Source organism: Chionomys nivalis, chromosome X, assembly GCF_950005125.1.
Source record: "Chionomys nivalis chromosome X, mChiNiv1.1, whole genome shotgun sequence".
Classification (NCBI taxonomy): domain Eukaryota; kingdom Metazoa; phylum Chordata; class Mammalia; order Rodentia; family Cricetidae; genus Chionomys; species Chionomys nivalis.
In genome coordinates this window covers 134,526,436-134,547,601 of record NC_080112.1, presented here as the reverse complement: position 1 = coordinate 134,547,601, position 21,166 = coordinate 134,526,436, and the positions used below count along the sequence as shown (strand labels likewise).

At 42.7% G+C, this 21,166-nt stretch overlaps 1 protein-coding gene across 5 annotated transcripts in view; it reads left to right on the top strand.

Annotated features, from left to right (window-relative positions):
• The window catches only part of Phka2 (phosphorylase kinase regulatory subunit alpha 2), a 92,939-nt gene that overhangs the window by 50,008 nt on the left and 21,765 nt on the right, over positions 1 to 21,166 (top strand). For 4 of the 5 annotated variants that reach the window (XM_057759112.1, XM_057759111.1, XM_057759110.1 and 1 more), the window contains 8 exons: positions 2,143 to 2,250; positions 3,786 to 3,864; positions 7,384 to 7,518; positions 8,174 to 8,283; positions 9,449 to 9,593; positions 9,817 to 9,895; positions 13,327 to 13,496; positions 14,857 to 15,030. In XM_057759112.1, the coding sequence (XP_057615095.1) occupies positions 2,143 to 2,250; positions 3,786 to 3,864; positions 7,384 to 7,518; positions 8,174 to 8,283; positions 9,449 to 9,593; positions 9,817 to 9,895; positions 13,327 to 13,496; positions 14,857 to 15,030 (1,000 nt within the window). Of the gene's footprint in view, positions 1 to 2,142; positions 2,251 to 3,785; positions 3,865 to 7,383; positions 7,519 to 8,173; positions 8,284 to 9,448; positions 9,594 to 9,816; positions 9,896 to 13,326; positions 13,497 to 14,856; positions 15,031 to 21,166 lie in introns of those variants that run through there. The other variant, XR_009056453.1, reaches the window with a different exon arrangement.

Below are 21,166 nucleotides of genomic sequence, written 5' to 3'. Positions count from 1 at the left end.
GTCATGCGTCACCATACAGATTAAGTTGTGAAATTTTCCAGGGATGTTTTCTATGTGTCAGGAAGTCTGCAAATTTCTTCATTTTATATTTGTATCTGTATGCCATGGATAGAGTGAATGCTGATGAGAGTGAAGGGTGTCTGGGGCACTTCACTTGGTGACATTTTCATGTCTCTTGTTCATATTGCTCATTCCCTAGTACTGAGGCATCAATGTCAGGAAGGTGGAAACCAAACAAGAGAAAATGCATACCTTCAATGACAGTACCCCTATTTTATGGTAGAAACTAGCCATTCCTGCTTTCCCAAAATGTACATGCACTGACCATTGTCACTGCTTGGTCAGAGCTACACTTTGCTTCCTGGTGGATTATGCTGGTTGTGAATGATAAAATGTTACTCTACAACTCTCTCTCCTAAATATCACACTGACAGGTTTCTGATTGTCATCCAATATCCTCTTTATGCAGTGTATTTAGCTTATATACTGGGTACCAGCATTTTACCTTAATTTCATTTTGTGTTGGCTTTGCAAGTGAGAGTTGGCAAGGGTCTTTGGTCAAATCAATAACACATACTGAGACCTCTGGGAAGGAATCTTGCAAGATACTACAAACCTCTATGGCAGCTTTGTGCAAATTAGAAAAAGTCTGGGACTGCAGTGGCATGCAGCTTGTATGCTTGGGCAAGGTGCCACTGTCTGGGGACCCTCAGTGCACAGCTGGGGACTAGTGAAGGTATGTCCATCAAACATGTAGTGAGCAGCCACTCCATGCCTGACACAGCTTAGCGACTAATACACAAGGTAGTTCTGTTTCGTTGAGTATGTAGGCAAGGTGAAAGTGGAACTAGGCTAGGAGGTGGAGGCAGCTATAGGAGAGATGGAAGCAAAGATGGGGTACACATGCACCTGTAAATGGTCGTTCAGAAGGACCAGAGTAGGGAGGAGAGGGGTTCTTCCATGAAGAGATAGAATTGAACTCTAGTGGAAAAGAGGGCAGAACAAGTTCATTTTTTTGACCAAGAAATTTTGTCTGCTTTCTATTCTTTAGATAGTTCTCATTCTAGATTCTTGCAGTCTTCCTTAATAGTTGTATTTCAGTGTATTTGATGGGTATTTAATGTGCTAGCCAATTGTAAAAGTAATCCTATACATTGTAAAATCTATGCAGACTTCTGTAGAAAGAAGAAAACATTTGTTATCCCTAATGCTATGACCCAGTAGCAACCACAGAATTACATTCTGAAGAATATCCTTCCACGCTATTTCTTTCTTGACTCATTGACTACCAGTGACAACTCCATTCAGTGTGTGTAAAACTTGTTTTTTTAAAAAATATTTACTACCAAGAAATATAAATCTTTTCTAAGTATATTAATAATATCACTGATTAATCCACAGTACTGAGAATGAACCCCACATACACAAACATTTGTCATACCAATTTTCCCCCTATAGATGGATAAATGTTTTCTATTTCCTTTGAGTGACTACCCTAATCAATGTTTCAATGACTAAAACCTTAAAGGAAGCATGGAGTTTAGAAGAGCATCCCATATATAGCTGACACTGTCCTCAAAACAAGCAGGCATTGCTAGGACAAAAAAGCGCAGAAGCTTATGCTGATGAGATAAAGCTCCCGGAAAATTCCACTTTCTGAAGGAGGTAGGCTGGGGAGTGGCAGCAGCACTATTGGTTTTCCTCAATGCATAGTGCCACCTTCTGGTAATTTTCTTGCATGGGCACACATCCCTGGGGATGGTAAGCCAGAAGAAACAAGGCTTGACATCCAGCTATGCACTCTGCTTATGCAGACTGCTGGTTATTTTTTTATGAGAACACAACCACCCACAAACAAAAACTATGGTGCTTCCTGCTGCCGACAGGCAAGTCAAGCATCCAGCACCAGTGGCCGCAGATAGGCTTATGGGAGGAGCACTGGCCTAGGACCAGATCAAGATTTGAAGTCCCCCTCTGTTGCTTATAGTCATGGGATGCTGAGAGAGGAACTTTTGCCTTCTCAGTCCACCATCCTGTATTGCACAGAAGTGGTCTGCAGGCTGAGAACTGCTTTATAAATCTTCAATGTGTTCCCCTAATATAAGATATTGCTAACCTTGAACTGTTCATTTTCTCTGCCAGGTGGATGAAGAGTACAAGAACCCTCACACGGTAGACCGAATTCCACTGGGGAAGCTGCCCCATCTTTGGGGACAGTCCTTGTACATCCTTAGCTCCCTGCTGGCAGAGGTAGGGTTTCGAGGGTGGAAAGCCATCCATCTGATTGGAGTATAGGAAATTGGGAAAAGCACAGTGGTTCTCTGTACTGAGTGACTGCCAATAGCGAGTGCAGCTTCATTACCTTCAAGGTCACCTGGGCTGTTTTGGGACCCTGTCTTTTCTCTGGCCTTGCATATCCATATTTTAATAAACCAGGTTAGATCAGCTACATGCCATGCTCCCTGGCTCCCTCTCACCAGAATCTCTGGTACATAGTTAGAATCTGTTTGCATTGCTGCTCAGCAGACATGGGAACATTTTTAGCCAAGATTAGCACATCTGATCTTAGAAGAGACAGAATTTAGGAAGTTATTAGATGGGCTAGAAGCTCTCTCAGCCCAATACACAGAAGCAGAAGGGCTCTTCAGATCTCTCACTAGAAAGAAACAGCAGGCACATATCATCCTTCAGATACCGCAGCCCACACCAACCCTCCTCTTGACCCATACCCTCTTGCCTCCAGGCTTCTGTTGGAAAAGCTTTAAAATGCATCTCCCCCGTCTTGAGTGAGAAACTTCAGCTGAGAATTCTGGTGTGAGGAAGGAGCCTAAAGAAGAAAGGGACTGACCACATGAGGCTGGCCAGCCTGTGTGCTTCGCCACCTATAAAAGTGGGGAAGAGGACAGTGCATCAGAATGTTACTGGGGCACTGGAGTGGTAAAGACCATGAAAGATAGCACAGTGGACACATCACCTGGGAACACTGGTTGTTGAGGTGGTTCCCAGGTATGTTTAATCTCCCAAGTTTCATGGTCATGGCTTAATTTATAGCAGTTCACATATATCCTTTTCTAAGCCAGTCTTGATTCCAACCAGCTCAGTGACTTTGAGCAGGTCTCTTAACCTCTCTGGGCCTCAGTTGCCTCACCTGTAAAGTGAAAATTTGGCCTTAATTGTCTGCACAGTGCATTTCAGCTCAGATTTCAGTACATGTAAGGTAGGAAATAAATAACTCCACTCCCCTGAGACCTCCTCTCCAATATAAAAGTCTCCCTATGGGCCCAGCAGTAGGTCCATTCCATCTCATGTCACCTTCATCCCATTTGGATGCTTGGATGATTCCTAGAAAGTGCAAGAAGGTATATTTTGAAAGAGCTCAGATAACAAGATGGCAAGAGTTTTATGTTCCAAAGCAGGCAGCCCTGAACCAAAGTCTCACTATAGCGCTTTCAGCTTCTCCACCTGTAGAACAGTGATGTACATAGGAGATTTGGGTGTGACAGTGCACATGCAGGAACTTGGCTAACACTAGTCATAGCTTTCTTTCACTCACACAGTGTGGGGTGTATTTGAGTAACCCTCAGAGCTAAGCACCAAGCATACAATACATTGATTAGTAGCATTCTGAGTAGTATACTCTATGATGGAGAGAAAGACAATCAACAAATATGAAGAAAAGGTTTTTGACTTTTTGAGCCCCCAAATATGTTGTTTTCAAGTGTAGGAACAAGGCAAAATCTTAGCTAAAGCAGTGTTTCATAATGTTAATGCTCCTCTCTTCTTAGGGATTCCTTGCCACTGGTGAAATTGATCCCTTAAATAGAAGATTTGCTACTTCAGTCAAACCTGATGTTGTAGTACAAGGTTTGTAAGCGTTTTTACTGTCCATCTTGAATGTATAAAATCAATGTTAATTTTCCATTAACATTGTTCCCTAGTTATTAAAAAATTTTTAAAAGGTGTTTAGCTGGGTTCTAGCAGTGCGTGCCTGTAATCCTAGTACTCAGGAGGCTGAAGCAGGAAGGTCAAAAGTTCCCAGCATTAGGGAAGTAAGAGCAGTAGGATCAGAAGTCAAGGTCACCTTTGGCTTCATAGAGAGTTTAAGGCCAGTCTAGCCTACATAGTAAGACCTTGACAAAGAAAAAAAGGAAGAGAGAAAGAAAGTGATTTTTGTACAATAAGATGTAGGAATCCATGAGAAACTTTGTATAACTTAGGCAGACCCCAAAAGCAACGGGATTCTTCCCACCAAAAAAAAAGGAAGAGAGAAAGAAAGTGATTTTTGTACAATAAGATGTAGGAATCCATGAGAAACTTTGTATAACTTAGGCAGACCCCAAAAGCAACGGGATTCTTCCCACCTACAAATTTACTTCCTACAAAGGAGTTGTTTTCTGGAATCTAAATCTTGATTATCACTGGAGCACAAATAAGTCATTGAGCATCATTCTTCATCACTGTCACTCTGACAAGTGGAGTCTGAGCCTGGTGCAAACTCAGAACCCAAGTGAAGTGGATCATTTGTCTCTTGAAGGTCTCAGGTCTTGCCACCAGCTTCCTCCCTTCCTTCCTCTTTAGCCAGTTCCTCTTCCAAAAAGGTAAGAATCCCAATGGGGCTGCCTCTCCAAGGGTACCCCAACAGGCCATTTCTCAGGGCTGCTGGGACTCTTGCTCTTCCCCAAGGAATCCTGCAAACAATGGAGATAGCTATAGAGAAGGCTTTCGATCTAGGCCTGGCCTATGGTATGCACCGAGAGCAGCAATCCCTTCTGTTTCCTCTATTAAGGAACTGGCAGCTCTGACACATTTTGAGGACCTTGTAGAACACTCAGGTGCTGTCAAATGTCAGCCACTGTGTATATAACACATTGCTCCTAAATTTAACTACATACCTTTGTTCGTTTGCATATTTTTTGGTCCTTTGAAACAGAGTCTTACTTTGTAAAACTGGCTGACTTTGAATTCAATGCATAGCCAAAGCTGGCCTTGTGCTCACAGACATCCTCCTGCCTCAGTCTCCTAAGTGCTGAGATTATAGACATGAACCACCATGTCTGGCTTAGGTTTTACACTTCTTAAGGATAAGGCTTGTATTCTTTTCTGTGTTGACTGACACCTGTGCACCCACACATTGAAAATCATGATTGAACAAATAAGAAAGCATTCCTTTTTGGGGCCACTGGCCCCTTTTAATGAGCATGCCCATGATACAGTGAGAGGAGCTGGAAGTTGACATCTTATCAATAGTGTATGCAGAGTACACCTAATCACCATAACATTCTCATTAGGTAACATTTGCCATATTGCTTATCTCCCTGAAGCTTATAGGTTAACTTATTCATTCAGGGATCTCAGCTGACAACTGGAGGTGGGAACCTATTATTGACATCCTGGTAGGCTGATCCAACTGCACTTCTTAGTCTCCACACTTGGTCAATACATACTCTGCTAATTTGTCTCTTAAAACTACAAGAGTTCTTTTCCAGCTGTGGGCTGGGATATATTAATAGATCTCAACCAACCTTTTTTAATCTATTGATTTTAATTATGTGTGTGTGTGCGCGCGCGTGCGTGTGTGTGTGTGTGCACATGTACATCTGAGTATGAATTTTGCAAATATGTGCAGTGCCCAAGGAGACCAGAAGGTGTTAGGATTTCTGGAGCTGGAGTTACAGGCAATTGTGAGCCTCCTGATGTGGGTGATGGGAGTCAAACTTGGATCCTTTGGAAAAGCAGTGAGCACCCTTAACTATTCAGACATCTCTTCACCCCAGCATTTTTTTTTGATGTAGTAGAACAGAGCAACATTACCAGAGGATCTAGCATGAAGTAAGTCGGGCTGTTTCAGAAACTCATGCAGATCCAGTGAGATGCCTCAAGAGATAATAGCACTTTGCCACCAAGCCTGACAGCCGGAGTTCAATCCCGAAGCCCATATAGTTGAACAAGAGAATTGACTCCTGCAAGTTGCCCTTTTACCCCCACACACATGCTATGGCACATGCATGCCCCCCACACTCAGAATAGAGGAGGGGAGCTCATGTGATTGTGTCAGACTATGAAGCTCTCCCCAGTGTCAGTTACAATCACTCCCTGAAAGACGCAGTCTTCCAGAGACTGGGAGTGGTGCAGCTTTGATAAATGTGCAATTCTCTTTGTCAGCGGCAGTTTCAGAAGGGGTAATTTTCAAAGTGTTGAGGGAAACCATGGTCAGTCCTGCAGATGAGCAATCTTATTTGAGACCTGGGGAAGAGGGGGGTTAGGCTCCAGTTCTCCCTCATCTGTTTTGGGCTAATTAAGCATTCTCATGGCTTCTCTTAAGGTTCGCTGGAAAGATGAGATCATGGGTATTAAAACCGTTTAAAAAGCGTCAGGTGGTATGTAGATGTAAGGGGGTAATGTTCAGCTCTCTGTGGCATTTATGTGTATCGCATGTTCAGCACCCACCCCAGCCTATGGATACAATGGTAGGATTTGGGGAAGACACCCTAACAGTAGCTTAGCTTTTTTTCTCTGGACCGAGCACGGCCCTGAGACCCTCTAGTTTCTGAAAGGCTCTGCTGCAGTTGGGTAAGATACCAGCTGCTTCCTGTGACTGGCTTTCTCTTCAGCAAGCCCTTTCCAGACCCCATCCCTTTACCAGCACACTGCTTTCTCATAAAGACAGGCAGTACTGGTATGATAGATACCGCCCAGTCATCACTGATGTGGCCCTAAGCTAAGACTAATTTCTGCATCAACTACCAGGACCCGGATTTTTGGAGGTCCCTGCCAGCCAGAGAGCCAAGGACTCAAACCAGCTTGCATGGGTGCTCTTTCTCATCTGTGGGGTTTTGTGCTGTGCTTCTACTGATATCTCCACCAGTAGGCGTACTTTGTTTCCTAGGGAAAAGAAAGATTCTCTCCTTCTCTTCCCCAGGCTAAAGCATTCCCTGTAAGCAGACACTGTGGTATTCTCATTTCCTCTGCCTTTTGGGAGCAAGAGCCCAGATTTCTGACATCCCCTTAGGTAGCTGTTCGTACTCCTACCCCTATGTGAAAGGACACAAGGCATATTTAGATAAATGTGAACCCAGAGGGAGGCAAGACATTATTTCAGATAGGCTAAGTTGGTGTGGAGCCTATGAAGGCTATTTCTACAAGCTCTCAGCCTGTCCTGCATAGTGAGGGCACTTGACAGATATGTATATTGTGTGTGTTGAGGTGCAGTTAGGACAGAAAAACAGGGAGTGCAGCAGGACAGACACCACTGTTTTCAAAACCAAGCACAGGGAATGTGCTAGCAACGCCTGGTGCTGGGCAGAAGGGACAATCAGTTCCGTGTGTCAGTGTGCAGAGGCAGCAGACACAGATCTGATGCAGGTTCTTTGTTCTTGTTTGCAGTCGCTGTTTTGGCAGAAAACAGTCACATTAAGGGGCTGTTGTGGCAACATGGGGTAAATGTCCAGAGTATCGCTGATGTGCATCCAGTTCAAGTCCAGCCAGGCCGGATTCTTAGTCACTTATATGCCAAACTTGGTAGGTCAGGGAAGCATTGGGGGTATATTTGGTTCTAGGGTTGGGCGTGAGGAAAACCTTGTTCTAAGTTCTGAAGACCTGGGCAGAGCACTAAGCAGGTCAACCAGTTATTCCTCTCCATTATGAAGAATGGGCAGGCAAGCAAATTCCCCTCAGCTTGGTCAGCCCATACCACCATAGGAGGGCCCCACTGTCTGGTAGATGTATTGGAGAATAAGTAATCCCTTTGGAATGTCACAGTTGAAAGAGTCACTAGTATCTGGATACAGCTTCTAATTGTTATCTGTGGTGCCCCAAAATGTTCATTGTACCCACTAAAGTAGGAATCAGTTCTCTTTTCTTAGAATCTGAATTTGTTTAGTTTATAGCTGACTACTAAATAAATTCAAAGCCAGTATTAATAAAGTTCTTTTAGTAGTTCTGCTCCATGTAGAACAAACTGGCCTTGTTCATGTCCATGCATGAAGAGAGGGGGTGAGATGTGTTCTCTGCTCAGCTTTGTTCCACTTTTTAAAATGCCATGGGTGGTATTAGGAAAGCAAACTCCTGAGTATATTGTCGGACACAAAATTAAGCCCAGACTTAGCCGACATCACTAGAAATAGCTCTTACTCTATTTTCTCTAACTCTGCTTTCTCCTTTATATTTCAATTAGGACGAAATAAGAATATGAAGTTGAGTGGTCGACCATATCGCCACATTGGTGTCCTCGGCACCTCTAAACTCTATGTAATTAGGAACCAGATCTTCACTTTTACGCCCCAGGTAACAAGAACAGGCCAGCTGGCCATGCTGGTACATGCCTTTAATTTCAGCACTGGGGAAGCAGAGACAGGTGAAACTCCATGAGTTCAAGGCCAGTCTGGTCTATGTGAGTTCCAGACCAGCCACAGTTGAGACCCTGTCTCAAAAACAAACAAACAAGTAAAAAGAAACTGAAGGGAAAAGTGGCCGCAGTAGAAATAGCCAACGTCCTCTCATAAATTCTCTTTTCTACCTGGAACATGGAAAGATTTTATATGCCTGGGATCAGCTGGAGGGATAGAAAATGCTTACAGCAGGTGCTCAATTGATGTTACTTGAATCAAACTGAGTATGTCATCACTTCCAGTCATGAATACATGCTTTACAATGTGACACACCAGTTGGCTCATATCACCTAAACTTCATAGTCCCTAACCCTTGTGAAGGTTGTCATAGGACCCTCAGTATGATACACAACTGGACTGATGTGCAGGTCCCCAGCCCACAGTTTAATGGCTGTGGTACTTATCTTCAGAATTTTTGTTCTTGACTTATCTTCAGAATTTTTGTTCTTGAAGAAAACTAACCTAGTGAAAGCAGCTAGAAAGACAGACAGTGTGGTCACTTTACCAGTTGTGAGACACAACATGGACCCCTGCCTGCCTGCACATGTGGTTGGCTGTGGGATCTTGCCTCGGTAGCTGCCACTTTAAACCTTGCAAACTATTTCCCTTAGTACCAAATTCTAAATGTAGAGCTGAGTGTGCTAGCACAGAGGCCAGGAGAACAGTTGGATTTTCACCTTCATTGTTATGGCAGGCATCAGTCAGATGGACAGTCGTCCCAGCTCTCCCTCACCTGGAAAGTATTTGCAAACCCAGAATCCCCCAAAGGGGTAGCAATTACCCCTTTGATTTGCCCTCCGTGGTGAGGACAGTTTTATCCCCGTGGGAGGAGCTGACGGCAGTTCTAGGAGCACACCTTTCCTTTCGTACCCATGTGGCTGCAGCTGCTAGGCACGTGACAGATTGTTATATCTTATCTCAGAGAAAGTGGCCGCCTGATTGAGGCCAATACCAAACATCTTTCTGGACAGCAGGTTCAGGATCAGCACTGCCTTGAGTGACTGGTGTCGTGTGGGAATAAGTGAAGGGTGGCCCTTGACTTGGCCTGTTCTAACTTTCAGTTCACCGACCAGCATCACTTCTACCTGGCCCTGGACAACGAGATGATTGTGGAGATGCTGAGGATCGAGCTGGCCTATCTGTGCACCTGCTGGCGGATGACCGGCCGCCCCACACTCACCTTCCCTGTCACACACACCATGCTCAGTAATTCCGTGAACTCCATCTGCTGGGTCATGGGCTCTTATGTAAATGTTTAGGACAATTGCTATGGACAGTGGCAAATACTAAAGGGGATCCTTAGTTGTTTGGCCTATCTGTCTCGGGAATCTTCTGTACCATAAGGGTTTTGATTGGGTTGTGCTAGTGAGAACATTGCAGTACATTGTACTCCCAGATGAAGAAACTCACTCATTTTTTTTTTCATTAGCCAATGATGGATCAGACATTCATCCTGCAGTTCTTTCTACAATTAGGAAACTAGAAGATGGATATTTTGGAGGTGCTAGGTAATTGGGATTTCTTTTCATTAAATAAGAATAGCATTTACCTTTCTGAAAGTCTTTTACTGTCCTTTTCCCATTGTTTGCATCAGTTTCTGAACCTAGACATGCAGAATTTTAGAGTAAGAAGGAAATTAATCTAATTCTATCTCCCATGGAAAACTAGAATCAGGTCTAAAGAAACAGTGGGTTGATGCTTGTTATTCTTTCCTGGCGCTGGAAGTGCTCCGTCATAGAGAGGTGAGCACAGCGGTTTCTCAGCGGTGTCATCTTTCCTGGAACATGACCTAGGGAGGGGCCAGAGGTGTGCAATTAAAGCTGACTCGACAGATTTCTTGAGGGCCCCCAGAAACAAAGCACCTGCATGAGTCGCTCTGCACCAGCTTCAGTAGCATAAGACCTATTTGGGTCTGTTAGGCTAGAGTGTGACTCTCGGGTATGTTTCTTGGGCACCTTAGGTGAATAGGGTTGCTAACTCTACAGGAGTACCTTTCTCATTTTGTCCCTCCGAGTGGTGCATGGTAGATTTCTCTGTAGACTCTATATCTTCATCTCCATGAATCTCTTGGGAGTATGTCAGATGACTCCCCAGTTGAGCCTCAGCTGTGCAGACAGACCATGGTACCTTCCCCAGGCAGAGAGAGGAGTCTCTTGGGCTAGCTTAACAGCTGCTGACAGTGTTTGAAGTCAAGTTCCCTCTTCTCGCCTCCTCCCACCTGTTGCCACAGGAAAAGCGTGACCATTTTCTTAATTTCAGGTAAAGTACCTTTTACCTTGCCCTTTCCACCATATCTAAGTAGGCAGACCAGTATGCCAAGTGCATTTCCATCATGTGAGACTGATCTTTAGAACTTTCCATCTTGCAGAACTAAAACACCATACATAAGAAACAACCCTCCGCTGCCCTGCCTGTCCACAGCACCATATCTTCTTGTGTCCCCATAGTTTTAGGCAGATAACTTGTATCATGTAAGATCTTTTGATGACTGGCTCCTTTTATCACCTCACTTTTGTCCTTCAAGGTGAACTTGACTTTTTCTAACTTTGGATGCAATTGATTTTTTTTTTTTTTTTGCAGCTCCTAAAGTTGTCCTCTGGGTCCTTGTAGCTTCCTATGGGGCCCATCGTAGCCTAAAAGTGGCTTCCCATGCAGGCTGTCCTTGGCCTCTTAGGAATACCAGTCAAGACAGTCCCCACTGTGGTGCTGTCTACATTTGCAGGGCTAGAATTGGAACTCCCGTCAGCATCCGCTTCGGAGCAGTCTGCCTCTAGCTTGGCTAAGTTGCCACCTAGTATATATAGCATCATGACCAAAAGAAAATATAGCCCTATAATGAACCAACTTACAAAATACATTATTTTATTGAAAGCTGATCACTGTAAAAAGATTATAGTATGCGGGTAGGAGTTTTGCAGTATGTCTTGAATGTTGTTTCATTTTAGTCTTTGCTTTGTGACAAGCTAGGGTCTCATCTGTGGACAAGGAGCCACAAGCTCAGAGTGCCAGGACTGTAAGACAGACAGGTACAGAAGCACTTTGGGGATCCAGAACCAACCTATAACCCCTAGGCCCAGGGCCTCCTGCTTACAAAGCACCATCAGAGAACCGTGGAAAACTTGCAATGCTAGGGCTCACCCAGCTACCTGTTGTATTCAATTGCAGTTAGTTTTGCAATGCTAGGTATCAAATCCAGGGCCTCAGGCTTATATGCTCTCTACCCCAGAGCAACACTCTAGCTCCCAGTTCAGTTCTTGATAATTAAGGTTGAATCTCATTGGACTTCTTTATATTTAAGTCTGTTTTTGTTTGGTTTTGTTCCGTTAAAAAAAAAGTTGAACTCACCATATAGGCTGAACTCTACCCCTGGATCCTCTTGGAGTCTACCAAAAGCTCTTTTCTTTTTTTTTTTTTTTTTTTTTTCTTTTTTGGTTTTTCGAGACAGGGTTCTCTATAACTTTGGAGCCTGTCCTGGAACTAGCTCTTGTAGCCCAGGCTGGCCTCGAACTCACAGAGATCCTCCTGCCTCTGCCTCCCTAGTGCCGGAATTAAAGGCGTGCGCCACCACTGCCCGGCCAAAAGCTTTATAAGTGACTGTCTTCTTTCTTCGAGTTCTCTTTAGCCTCATAAAGCCCACTTCTTTCACCTGTACCAGACAAGAAGCTTCCATTGCATTTTGGTTTTCTGGCCTACTTCCCCAGAGCAAAACAAAACAAGCCTTGGAACTGGCCCTTGGCTCTCCACGAGAAGGCTTTTGTTCATTTAAGGGCAGGCTTCTCTTCCCCAGTTGTCATCTTGTCATATGCCTTTTGCCCATTGAAACATGGGCATCTGTGAAGGTAACAGTTGTATTGCCTACCCTCATTTCCTCCATAAACAATTCTATCCTGGATTCTTAGGTTTTCACACTATTGACTAAATCCTGATCTGGTGCTGGTAGCTCAGAGGAAGGTCCCGTTGTCTCCCACTTTAGTATATGGCATTTCTGTAAAGCAGAAACAATGTAGGCTCCCAGAATCTTGGTTGCTGATACCTCTTTAGCAAGACCCAAGCTGCCAGTTTTCAGTGGGGCATTTCTTAGCCCAATACAATAGGGCCTGTGCAGGGTGCCTTGGTGTCAATCTGAAGATGCTAAATTAATCCAGTGACTCCCTTATAGAGAGAACCTTGACTCTGAGGCATGTGTCTTCCATCAGAAATTCCCTGCGCCCAGCTCGCCATGTTTCATGGCAAGTCGAGTACACCAGGAAAATTATTGCTTCTAATTCAGTTGTTAAAGGAGAGAAATTATTTCTTCTAATCCAGTTGTTAAGGGAGAGAAATTATTGCTTCAAATCCAGTGGTTAAAGGAGAGAAATTATTTCCTCTAATCCAGTTGTTAAGGGAGAGAAATTATTTCTTCTAATCCAGTTGTTAAGGGAGAGAAATTATTTCTTCTAATCCAGTTGTTAAGGGAGAGAAATCCTGGAGGTTGATTCTAACTAAAAGGGGTTTGCACAGTTTATTTTGTAAAGTTGTGAGCTGATCAGGAAAGTAGATTTGTATTTTTTAGGCTTGGGGACAAAAATTTGTTATGACTCTTTTGACTTTTAAATGCTCTGTCCTTTTCACTTTATACTTGTGAATAAATTTTTTGATTCTTTTGCTTTTTGAGGCATAGTCTTACGTTGTCGAGGCTGGCTTCAAGCTTTCTGTGATGCAGAAGATGGGCCCAGCCTTCTGTTCCTCCTGCTCTTACTTCCCAAGTGCTCGAATTACAGGCATTCTCCATCAGGCCCAACTTTTCTATTGAATTTTGGGTTTCTTTCTTGTCTTGTATTGTATCAGTAGTTACTGGCTCCTACAGAGGTGTGAATTAGCTATTGAACAGTTTCACAGGGATCCGAAGGGGAAGTCTGTGCAGTCCGCCTGTAGCCCTAACATAGTGCCTTCTCAACAGAGTAAAGCTGGGGAACCTGGCAGAGTTTCTCACCACCTCATTCTATACGTACCTGACCTTCTTGGATCCAGACTGTGACGAGAAGTTGTTTGACGACATCAGTGATGGGAGCTTTAGCCCTGACAGCGAGTTAGAACTGGGAGGATACCTGGAAGACAGCAGCCATCCAGGTACCTTGTGTCAAAATTCTGTGGAGTGTTGGTTGTATTGGTTTCAGCCCTGGCACTGTGATAAGATTGCCTAAGACCCAAATACAGAAAATAATTGACAAGCAAATGAACAAAACAAGGCTTCTGAAGATTCCGTTCACTCAAATGAATAAAGTGCTGGTTTAAGAGCCTAAATTACGCTGGCACCCTTGAAAGGCCCTTCATAGGCCCAGTAGGAAAGTCTCAGGTACAAAACTGTTCATTAATTGATATTTTAAAAAGATGGTTCCCATTTATTTATTTACTCTCTTTTTCTCTGTCTCTCTGTCCGTCTCTTTCTCTCTTCCTCCCTCTCTTCTCCCCCCCCCCCTCTGATATACCATGACATATATAACATATCTGTAGAGGTTAAGGACAACTTTTGGAATTGATTCTCCTGCTCTACCATATGGATTCTGAGGATTGAGCTATGGTTGTCAAGCTTGGCAGCAGGCACCACTGCCCACTGAGCCATCTCACTGGTCCTCTTTTTATTATTTATTTTTTAAAATGGTTCATTTGCACCTCAGACCTCTTGTGAGTTCATTTGCACCAGCTCTTCCTGGTGCTCCTTAAGTGGGTTTTCAGAGCTATTTAAACTAAGTGCTGCCCTGAGAGTGAACCCAAAGCTTCATGCATGCCTGTACTGCTGAGCTGCACCACCAGCCTTATAAAATAGACTCTTAAAGGAGAAACACATTGCTTGATTTTTTTTTTAAAAGGAATGATAGGAATGACCTAGTTTTGATTAGACATGAGTGGTGAAACCACACATATATAGCATGTCTTAATCTGAATGTGGTTTCAGGTCAAAGCGACCCATTTTTACTTTATTTATTGTTTTATTTTGTTCTTGTTTTGTCTTTCAAGGCAATGTTTCTCTGTGTAACAGCTCTGGCTGGCCTAGAACTCACTACTTAGACCAGACTGTCCTTGAACTCACAGAAATCCACCTGCCTCTACCTCCCAAGCGCTGGAATTAAAGACATGTGCCACTACCACCTGGCTCAGTTTTTACTTAGATAACATTTGTAAGTGTACAGAAAGCTCCATAAGGCTTAGCTTTTTCTAAGATTAAAAGACAGGATTCAGCTGCTATTCTTCATGTTGTTTTCATATTCTACTGCTTACCTTGGGAGGGTGTGACTTAAACACTGTCTCATTCTGGATCTCCTTGGTCTAGAATGAAGATTTTCAAACAATAAATTTATATACACATGTGATGTACCTGTCATTGACTTTTTCCTTTTAGTTTGAGTGGAGGAGCAAATTTATTTTGCTAAATATTGTCTACTCAACAGCTTGTTTTTATTGATTCTTTTCCTTGGTTGTCCAATTGCAGAAAGCCAAGATGAACTTGACCAGTATATCAACCACCTTCTTCAAAGCACAGCCTTGAAGTGCTACCTGCCCCCTCTTTGTAAGAAGTCAGAAGACAGCCATGTTTTCAGTGCTATCCACTCCACTCGGGACATACTTTCTGTGATGGCCAAAGCAAAGGGTTTGGAAACTCCATGTATGTTATTAAGCTCTTCTGTCTGTTAAGATACGTTCTTTTTTTTCTTTCTTTCTTTTTTTTTTTTTTTTTTTTTGCGACAGGGTTTCTCTGTAGCTTGTCCTAGAACTCACTAGGGTTTCTCTGTAGCCTGTCCTAGGACTCGCTCTGTAGACCAGGCTGGCCTCAAAGTCACAGAGATTCACCTACCTCTGCCTCCCAAGTACTGGGATAAAGGCGTGTGGTACTACAGCTCGGCTAAGATACATTCTTTCATCAAAGTCATATAATTTGAGTCAATCCTAAAAGAAAAGATGTACCCCCTTCCCCAACCTTCTATTTCAATGTGACCACTTTCAGTTCTTCTACATGTTTCTTCTGGAATTTCCATATCTCCATATTTCTAAAATAATGTATTTACTTCTGTCCTTTGAGTTGTCATTTTAACCTATAATGTTATAGTGTACGATCAAGATTTTGTTGTCTTAAATTACCACTTCCCTACTGTTTCCTAACCTACAAAGGAAATTGTCTAAAAATTTAGTTCAATCAGTCTTCACACTTTACAGGATATGTACAGATAGTATTCTTAACTGAACATTATAGTGCACTATGATTACAGTCCTGTTTTTACTTTATGGTTTTTTTGAAATGAACATTGTCCTTTTTTGCTTGCTTATCTTCTAAGTCTTCCAATGTCCTCATAGTAAGATTTCTACAAGGCAAATTATATTAATGAATCTCTTGAGCCTTTCTTGGTCTACAGAAAGTCTTCTTTCTGGACCAGCTGTGCTATAGGCCTGCTACCTTGCTTTTTGGGTTAGTGTTCCTGTTTTCTATACCTCAATTATCTATCTCTCTTGGCAAAAGTTAATTTGGTGAAGGACATCCAGTAGCCTTTTTAGAAACGACAGGTAGTGGGTAACATTGAGCCTTTACAGGTCTGAAAATGCTTGCAAATATTTTATATCCACTTGACAGTTTGTCTGAATGGAGAATCTAGATTAAAAATACATTTTTCTTCAGATTTTTGAAAGTATCACTTCATAGAAGTAGTTGGTGTATACGTGAATGCATTTGTATTTGTATGTGTGTGCGTGTGTGAAGGCTGACAGTCCAGCCTTGGCTGTTCCTCAACAAGGATGCTTGCCACCTTTTATATTTATTTTGTTCTGTGTTTTTGAGATAGGGTCTCTCACTGGCCTGGGGCTCACTGATTAGGCTAGGCTGGCTGGTTGGCAAGCCTTAGGGATCTTTCTGTCTCCACCTCCAAAGGATACGTGCATGTAGCCATGTCCAGCTCTCTGAAGGTAATGATCTCTTTCTGTTTCAAAGAGGTGTTTCCTTGATGAAGGGTAAAGACTACATTTATCTGTGGGTATAAGGATAAATGCTTAGATTGTTGTAGGGATTATGTTGCTTTACTAAAGAGGTGCTTGTAGGTTCTCCTCCAAGAACCATCCATAACTTTATTAACGCTGAGGAAGTTTCTTTTTTTTTTAATATTTATTTATTATGTATACAATATTCTGTCTGCAGGCCAGAAGAGGGCACCAGACCTCATTACAGATGGTTGTATCCCACCATGTGGTTGCTGGGATTTGAACTCAGGACCTCTGGAAGAGCAGGCAGTGCTCTTAACCGCTGAGCCATCTTTCCAGCCCCCGCTGAGGAAGTTTCTAAGTTTCCAGTACCAAATATGTTTTCCTTCTTGTTGAATGGATCTTAAATCCAGTTAGAGAGCTTTAGGTTACCACCACGATATGTATGCCACCAAAGTATGCATAACCTTAGGGTTATCGTGCCATGCTGGTTATTGATGTGGTTCATAGGCATCATAGCTGCTGAGTAGGACTGTTGGTTGCTTCTCTCCTTTAAAAGTTTGCATGATGCCTTCTGGTACCATGAAAGCTAGTCCTCAGGGAGGATACACTAATGTTAATTCTACCTCATGGAATTTATATTGTGTAAAGATTTTCTCTCTCCTTCGCTTACAGTAGATAACTTTGCTGGGTATATTAGTCTAGGCTGGCTATCATGGTCTTTTAGGATTTATAATGAATTACTCCAGGATAATCTGGCTTTCAAAGTTTCCACTGAGAATCAGCTGTAAATTCTGATGGGTTTTCCTTTATATGAAGCATTTATCTAATTATTCTTTATCAATAAAATCTTGGGATTCACTCAGGCAGAGGCAGGCAGATCTCTGTGAGGATGAGGCCAGCCCGGTCTACAAGAACTAGTTCCAGGACAGGCTCCAAAGCTACTGGGAAACCCTGTCTCGAAAAGCCAAAATAAAGAAATAAATAAAAATAAAAAACTCGAGGTTCAGATATAACAGTTAGAACAACTGATCACAGAAGCAGCAGAGAAGTGACCAGTGGCTTCTCTCTCTCTCTCCTTCCTTGATCTAAAAAAGCTGAGACTCTTTGTAGGCCTCACCCTACTACTTCCTATGTCTCTCTATATGTCCTTGGTCCTCCAAAACTTTTATGACTAATTTTGGTCAGCTAGTAGCTAACTTCATCCTCTGATTCAAGGTAAACTTTATTGATAATCTCAGGAGTGTCAAAGTACAACGAAAATATCTCACAACATTTATATGTAACTTGTGTTTTTTCTATGGTATGCCATGGTGATTTTCTTCTCTGGTCTTTTCTATTTGGTGTACTTGTATGGGGAAGTTGTCTTCTGGACCTTGAAAATCTGGTGTGTGCCAATGACTTTGGATTCTTCTCCCTCATCTATACCTATAATTCAAAGGTTGGTCTTTTCATGGTATCCCACATTTCCTGTACTATTCCCTGTGTGTGTGTGTGTGTGTGTGTGTGTGTGTGTGTGTGTGTGTGTGTTTTAATTCATGTTCCTTTTTATTTGGTTTCAAGCCTCTACTTTCTCTTCAAGTCCTGATACTCAATCTTCTGTTTGATTCATTCTACTTGGAAGGCTTTCCTTTGAGTTTTCTAGTTAAATTGTTGAGGTTTTCAATTCCATCTTCATTTCAGCTTAAGTCCTCCTCGGTGTTTCTGTCTTCTTAGTGAACTCCATTCCCAAGTCCTGAATTGTTTTCACCTTTTCTAGCAGCCTTATGTTTGTCTTTCCTTGTACATTGCTCAGGCATTTAGTCTCTTTAAGCTCTTTCTCCTTAATTTCATTTAGGAGTTTGTGTTTTCTTCAAACTCCTTGACAAAGTTTATGGTTCCTTTAAATTCTGTGTACTAGAATTCATCTAGGGAACTCTCATTGGCAAAAATTTCTATAGGACTTGTAAGCTTCAGAAAGAAGGTACTAGTATGAGAGATCTCTCTCTCTCTCTCTCTCTCTCTCACACACACACACACACACACAGAGAGAGAGAGAAAGAGAAATGGACTTGTAGAGTTCTTTTGTTAGTTCTAAATCTGATATGGATAGGACAGCTCAGGATAGAAAAAAGGTGTCTTGGTGAGATGGGCCTAGAGATTGGAAATGGCTTGGGTGGAATGAAGTCAGATGAATAAGTGGCATGGCAGTGGCCTTTGTGTTGGGAGGTAGGCAGGGCCCATCCTGTGGGAAACCAAGAGATGGAAAGTGGTGCAGGCCAGGGTGGCCAGGCTAGGCTGGGGCACTGGATATGGGACCTGAGCTAGGTCTGGTGGGGCGAGAAGGTGGGTGGATGAGGGAGAGACTCACCAGGCCAGAACCCGGAGAAAGATGTGGAGATATGGCTAGGTGAAGAGGGTCCTATATTGATTTTTGTTTTCAAATATTAGCTGATTTTAGAGAGTTTTAAGATCTTCTGTTGAGAGGTTCTGAAATTTTAATTGTATGTCTTGACCTGGGAATGTCTTCATCCGCTGTATTGGATACTCAGTGGACCTTCTGATCTGAAAGTTTATGGTTTTCAATTCTATCAACTTTTTCTAAAAACTTTGATTCATCTCCTTCCTCACATTATCCCTGTCCTTTCTTCCATATATTTTTATTAATTTCTTGGAGAAATTTTCATAATTTCTGTTTTCCATATTATTCCTAATCTGTTCTGAGCACAATTAGCTCAACTTTTTCTCCCTCCCTTCAATGGATTTTTTTCATTTTTGCTATTGTTTTAATTTTCATTCCACAAATTCCATCTGCTCTTGTTTCATACATGTTTTAATATAATTTCTTATTATTCTAAAAACATTAGAGACGGACTTTTTACCTTATTGTTTACACTTTCTTCTCCCTCAGTGGTTCCCATTTCCAGGGTACCTTTTCCTTTGAGTAAAGGTTTCTACTTCTCACTGTGGCATTCCTCCTACAGCACAGAGTGCACAGCCGCTACTGCAGGAAGCCCTCCAAGCAGGTGGAACTTGTAGCCTCGGCCTGTGAAGTGTAGGCTGATTCTTCAGAGGTACTCTACTGTTCTACTGGAAGGGCAGAGAACTGTTCTCATGTCTCTCTAAGGAACTCAGGCCTTCAGATATATTGCTCAGTCTGTACCCAGGCATCCTGCCTCTTTGCCTCTCTTTGGAGAGTCCTCTAGCCTTCTGTCCTCCCAAAAGGGGCAGACAAGCAGAACATCTAGGATTCTCACACATCTCACACACTGTCTCTTCAGGTTTTTTAAATTTTTTTTTCCCTTGAATTCCATACCTGTCCCAGAAGTACCCAGGACAGCAAACCTGAGACTTCAGAAGATTCTCTGAAGGAAGATCTGACTGGTTCATTTATTTCCCTCTTGTATTCTTGAAGTTTGTTGACCGGTATTTTCTTTTTCCTTTTTTAATAATCTTTATTTCTTCTTCTCTCATACATTATGTTTCCCCTCCCTCCACTCTTCCAAGTTCCTCCCACTTTCCCTCCCCCAGATCCACTCCATTTCCCTTCAGAAAAGGGCAGGCCTCTCAGAGTTAAAGCTGAACATGCATAACAAGTTGCAGTAAGACTCGACACATACCCTCATATTAAGGCTGGATGAGACAACCTAGCAGAAGAGAAAGGGGTCCCAAGAGCAGGGAAAAGAGTCAGAGACAGCCCCTGCTCCCATTGTTAGGAGTCCCACAAACACCGAACTGCCATCACCCTAACATATATGCAGGCCCTGTGTTTTCTAAATCACTTGACTTTCAACCTTTGTCTTTGCTATTTCTGAAAATGCTATTATTGTCTTTCCTGTTTTTAACCGATTCTTGAGAATTTGTCCTTTTTGGGGGGGGTCTTAGGTGTTTTTGTTCAGTGGTTTTGTTTTTTTGGTGACAGTATCTTGTTGTGTGGTACAGGCTAGCCATGAACTCAGCTGACTTTGAATTTGTAGTCTTCTACAGAGTGCTGGGATTACAGATGTGAACCATTTAGCTTGCTTTAGGAACCCTTTTGAATATGCATTAGTGAGGGAACTAGAAAGATGGCTCAGTGGGTAAAGGGCTCGCTGAGCAAGCATGAGGATCTGAGTTCATATGTCCAGCAGCCGTGTAAAATCCAGGCATAGCAATGCACATCTGTAACTCCAGCACTGCAGCTGTGGCAGTGGGGAGTGGGGGTCAGGAGGCCAATCCCTGGAGCTGAGTGAGTGAACTACAAGTTCAGTGAAGAGATGCTATCTCAAAACATAATGTGGAAAGAAACAGGAAGAAACCTAACGCAAAGCCCTGGTTTCCCCATGGATGTGCACAACACAGAAAATACACATGAGCTACTTGTTAGTTTTCTGAGTTATAATATACCCTGAAAGACAGAGGCATTATACTGAAGGACTACAAATGATAAAAAAAATCCAGAGATGATAAAAAATGAAATTCAGAGCAACCAACAACGCTAGAATTAAACTGAGCAGGAAGCCCAGACACCTCGATCACGAAACCCTGACCTTGGGCAAATGTTCCACCTTCTCTAGGTCTCAGTTTCCCCATCTAGAAAGTAAAAGAAAGTATTGGGGGGCTGAAGAGATGACTCAACAGTTTAGAGCACTGGCTATTCTTCCAGAGGTCCCGAGTTCAATCCAACAGTCACATGGTGACTCACAACCATCGATGGTGGGACTTGGTGCCCTCTTCTAGCATAAAATTATATATGTGGATAGAGCACGCATATAATAAATAAATAGGAAGCCAGGTGTGGTGAGACAAGCCTTCAAAAGAGACGGGAAGGGAGGAGTGAAGTCAAGCATCACCTCTTTTAAATCTGTTTGCAGGCC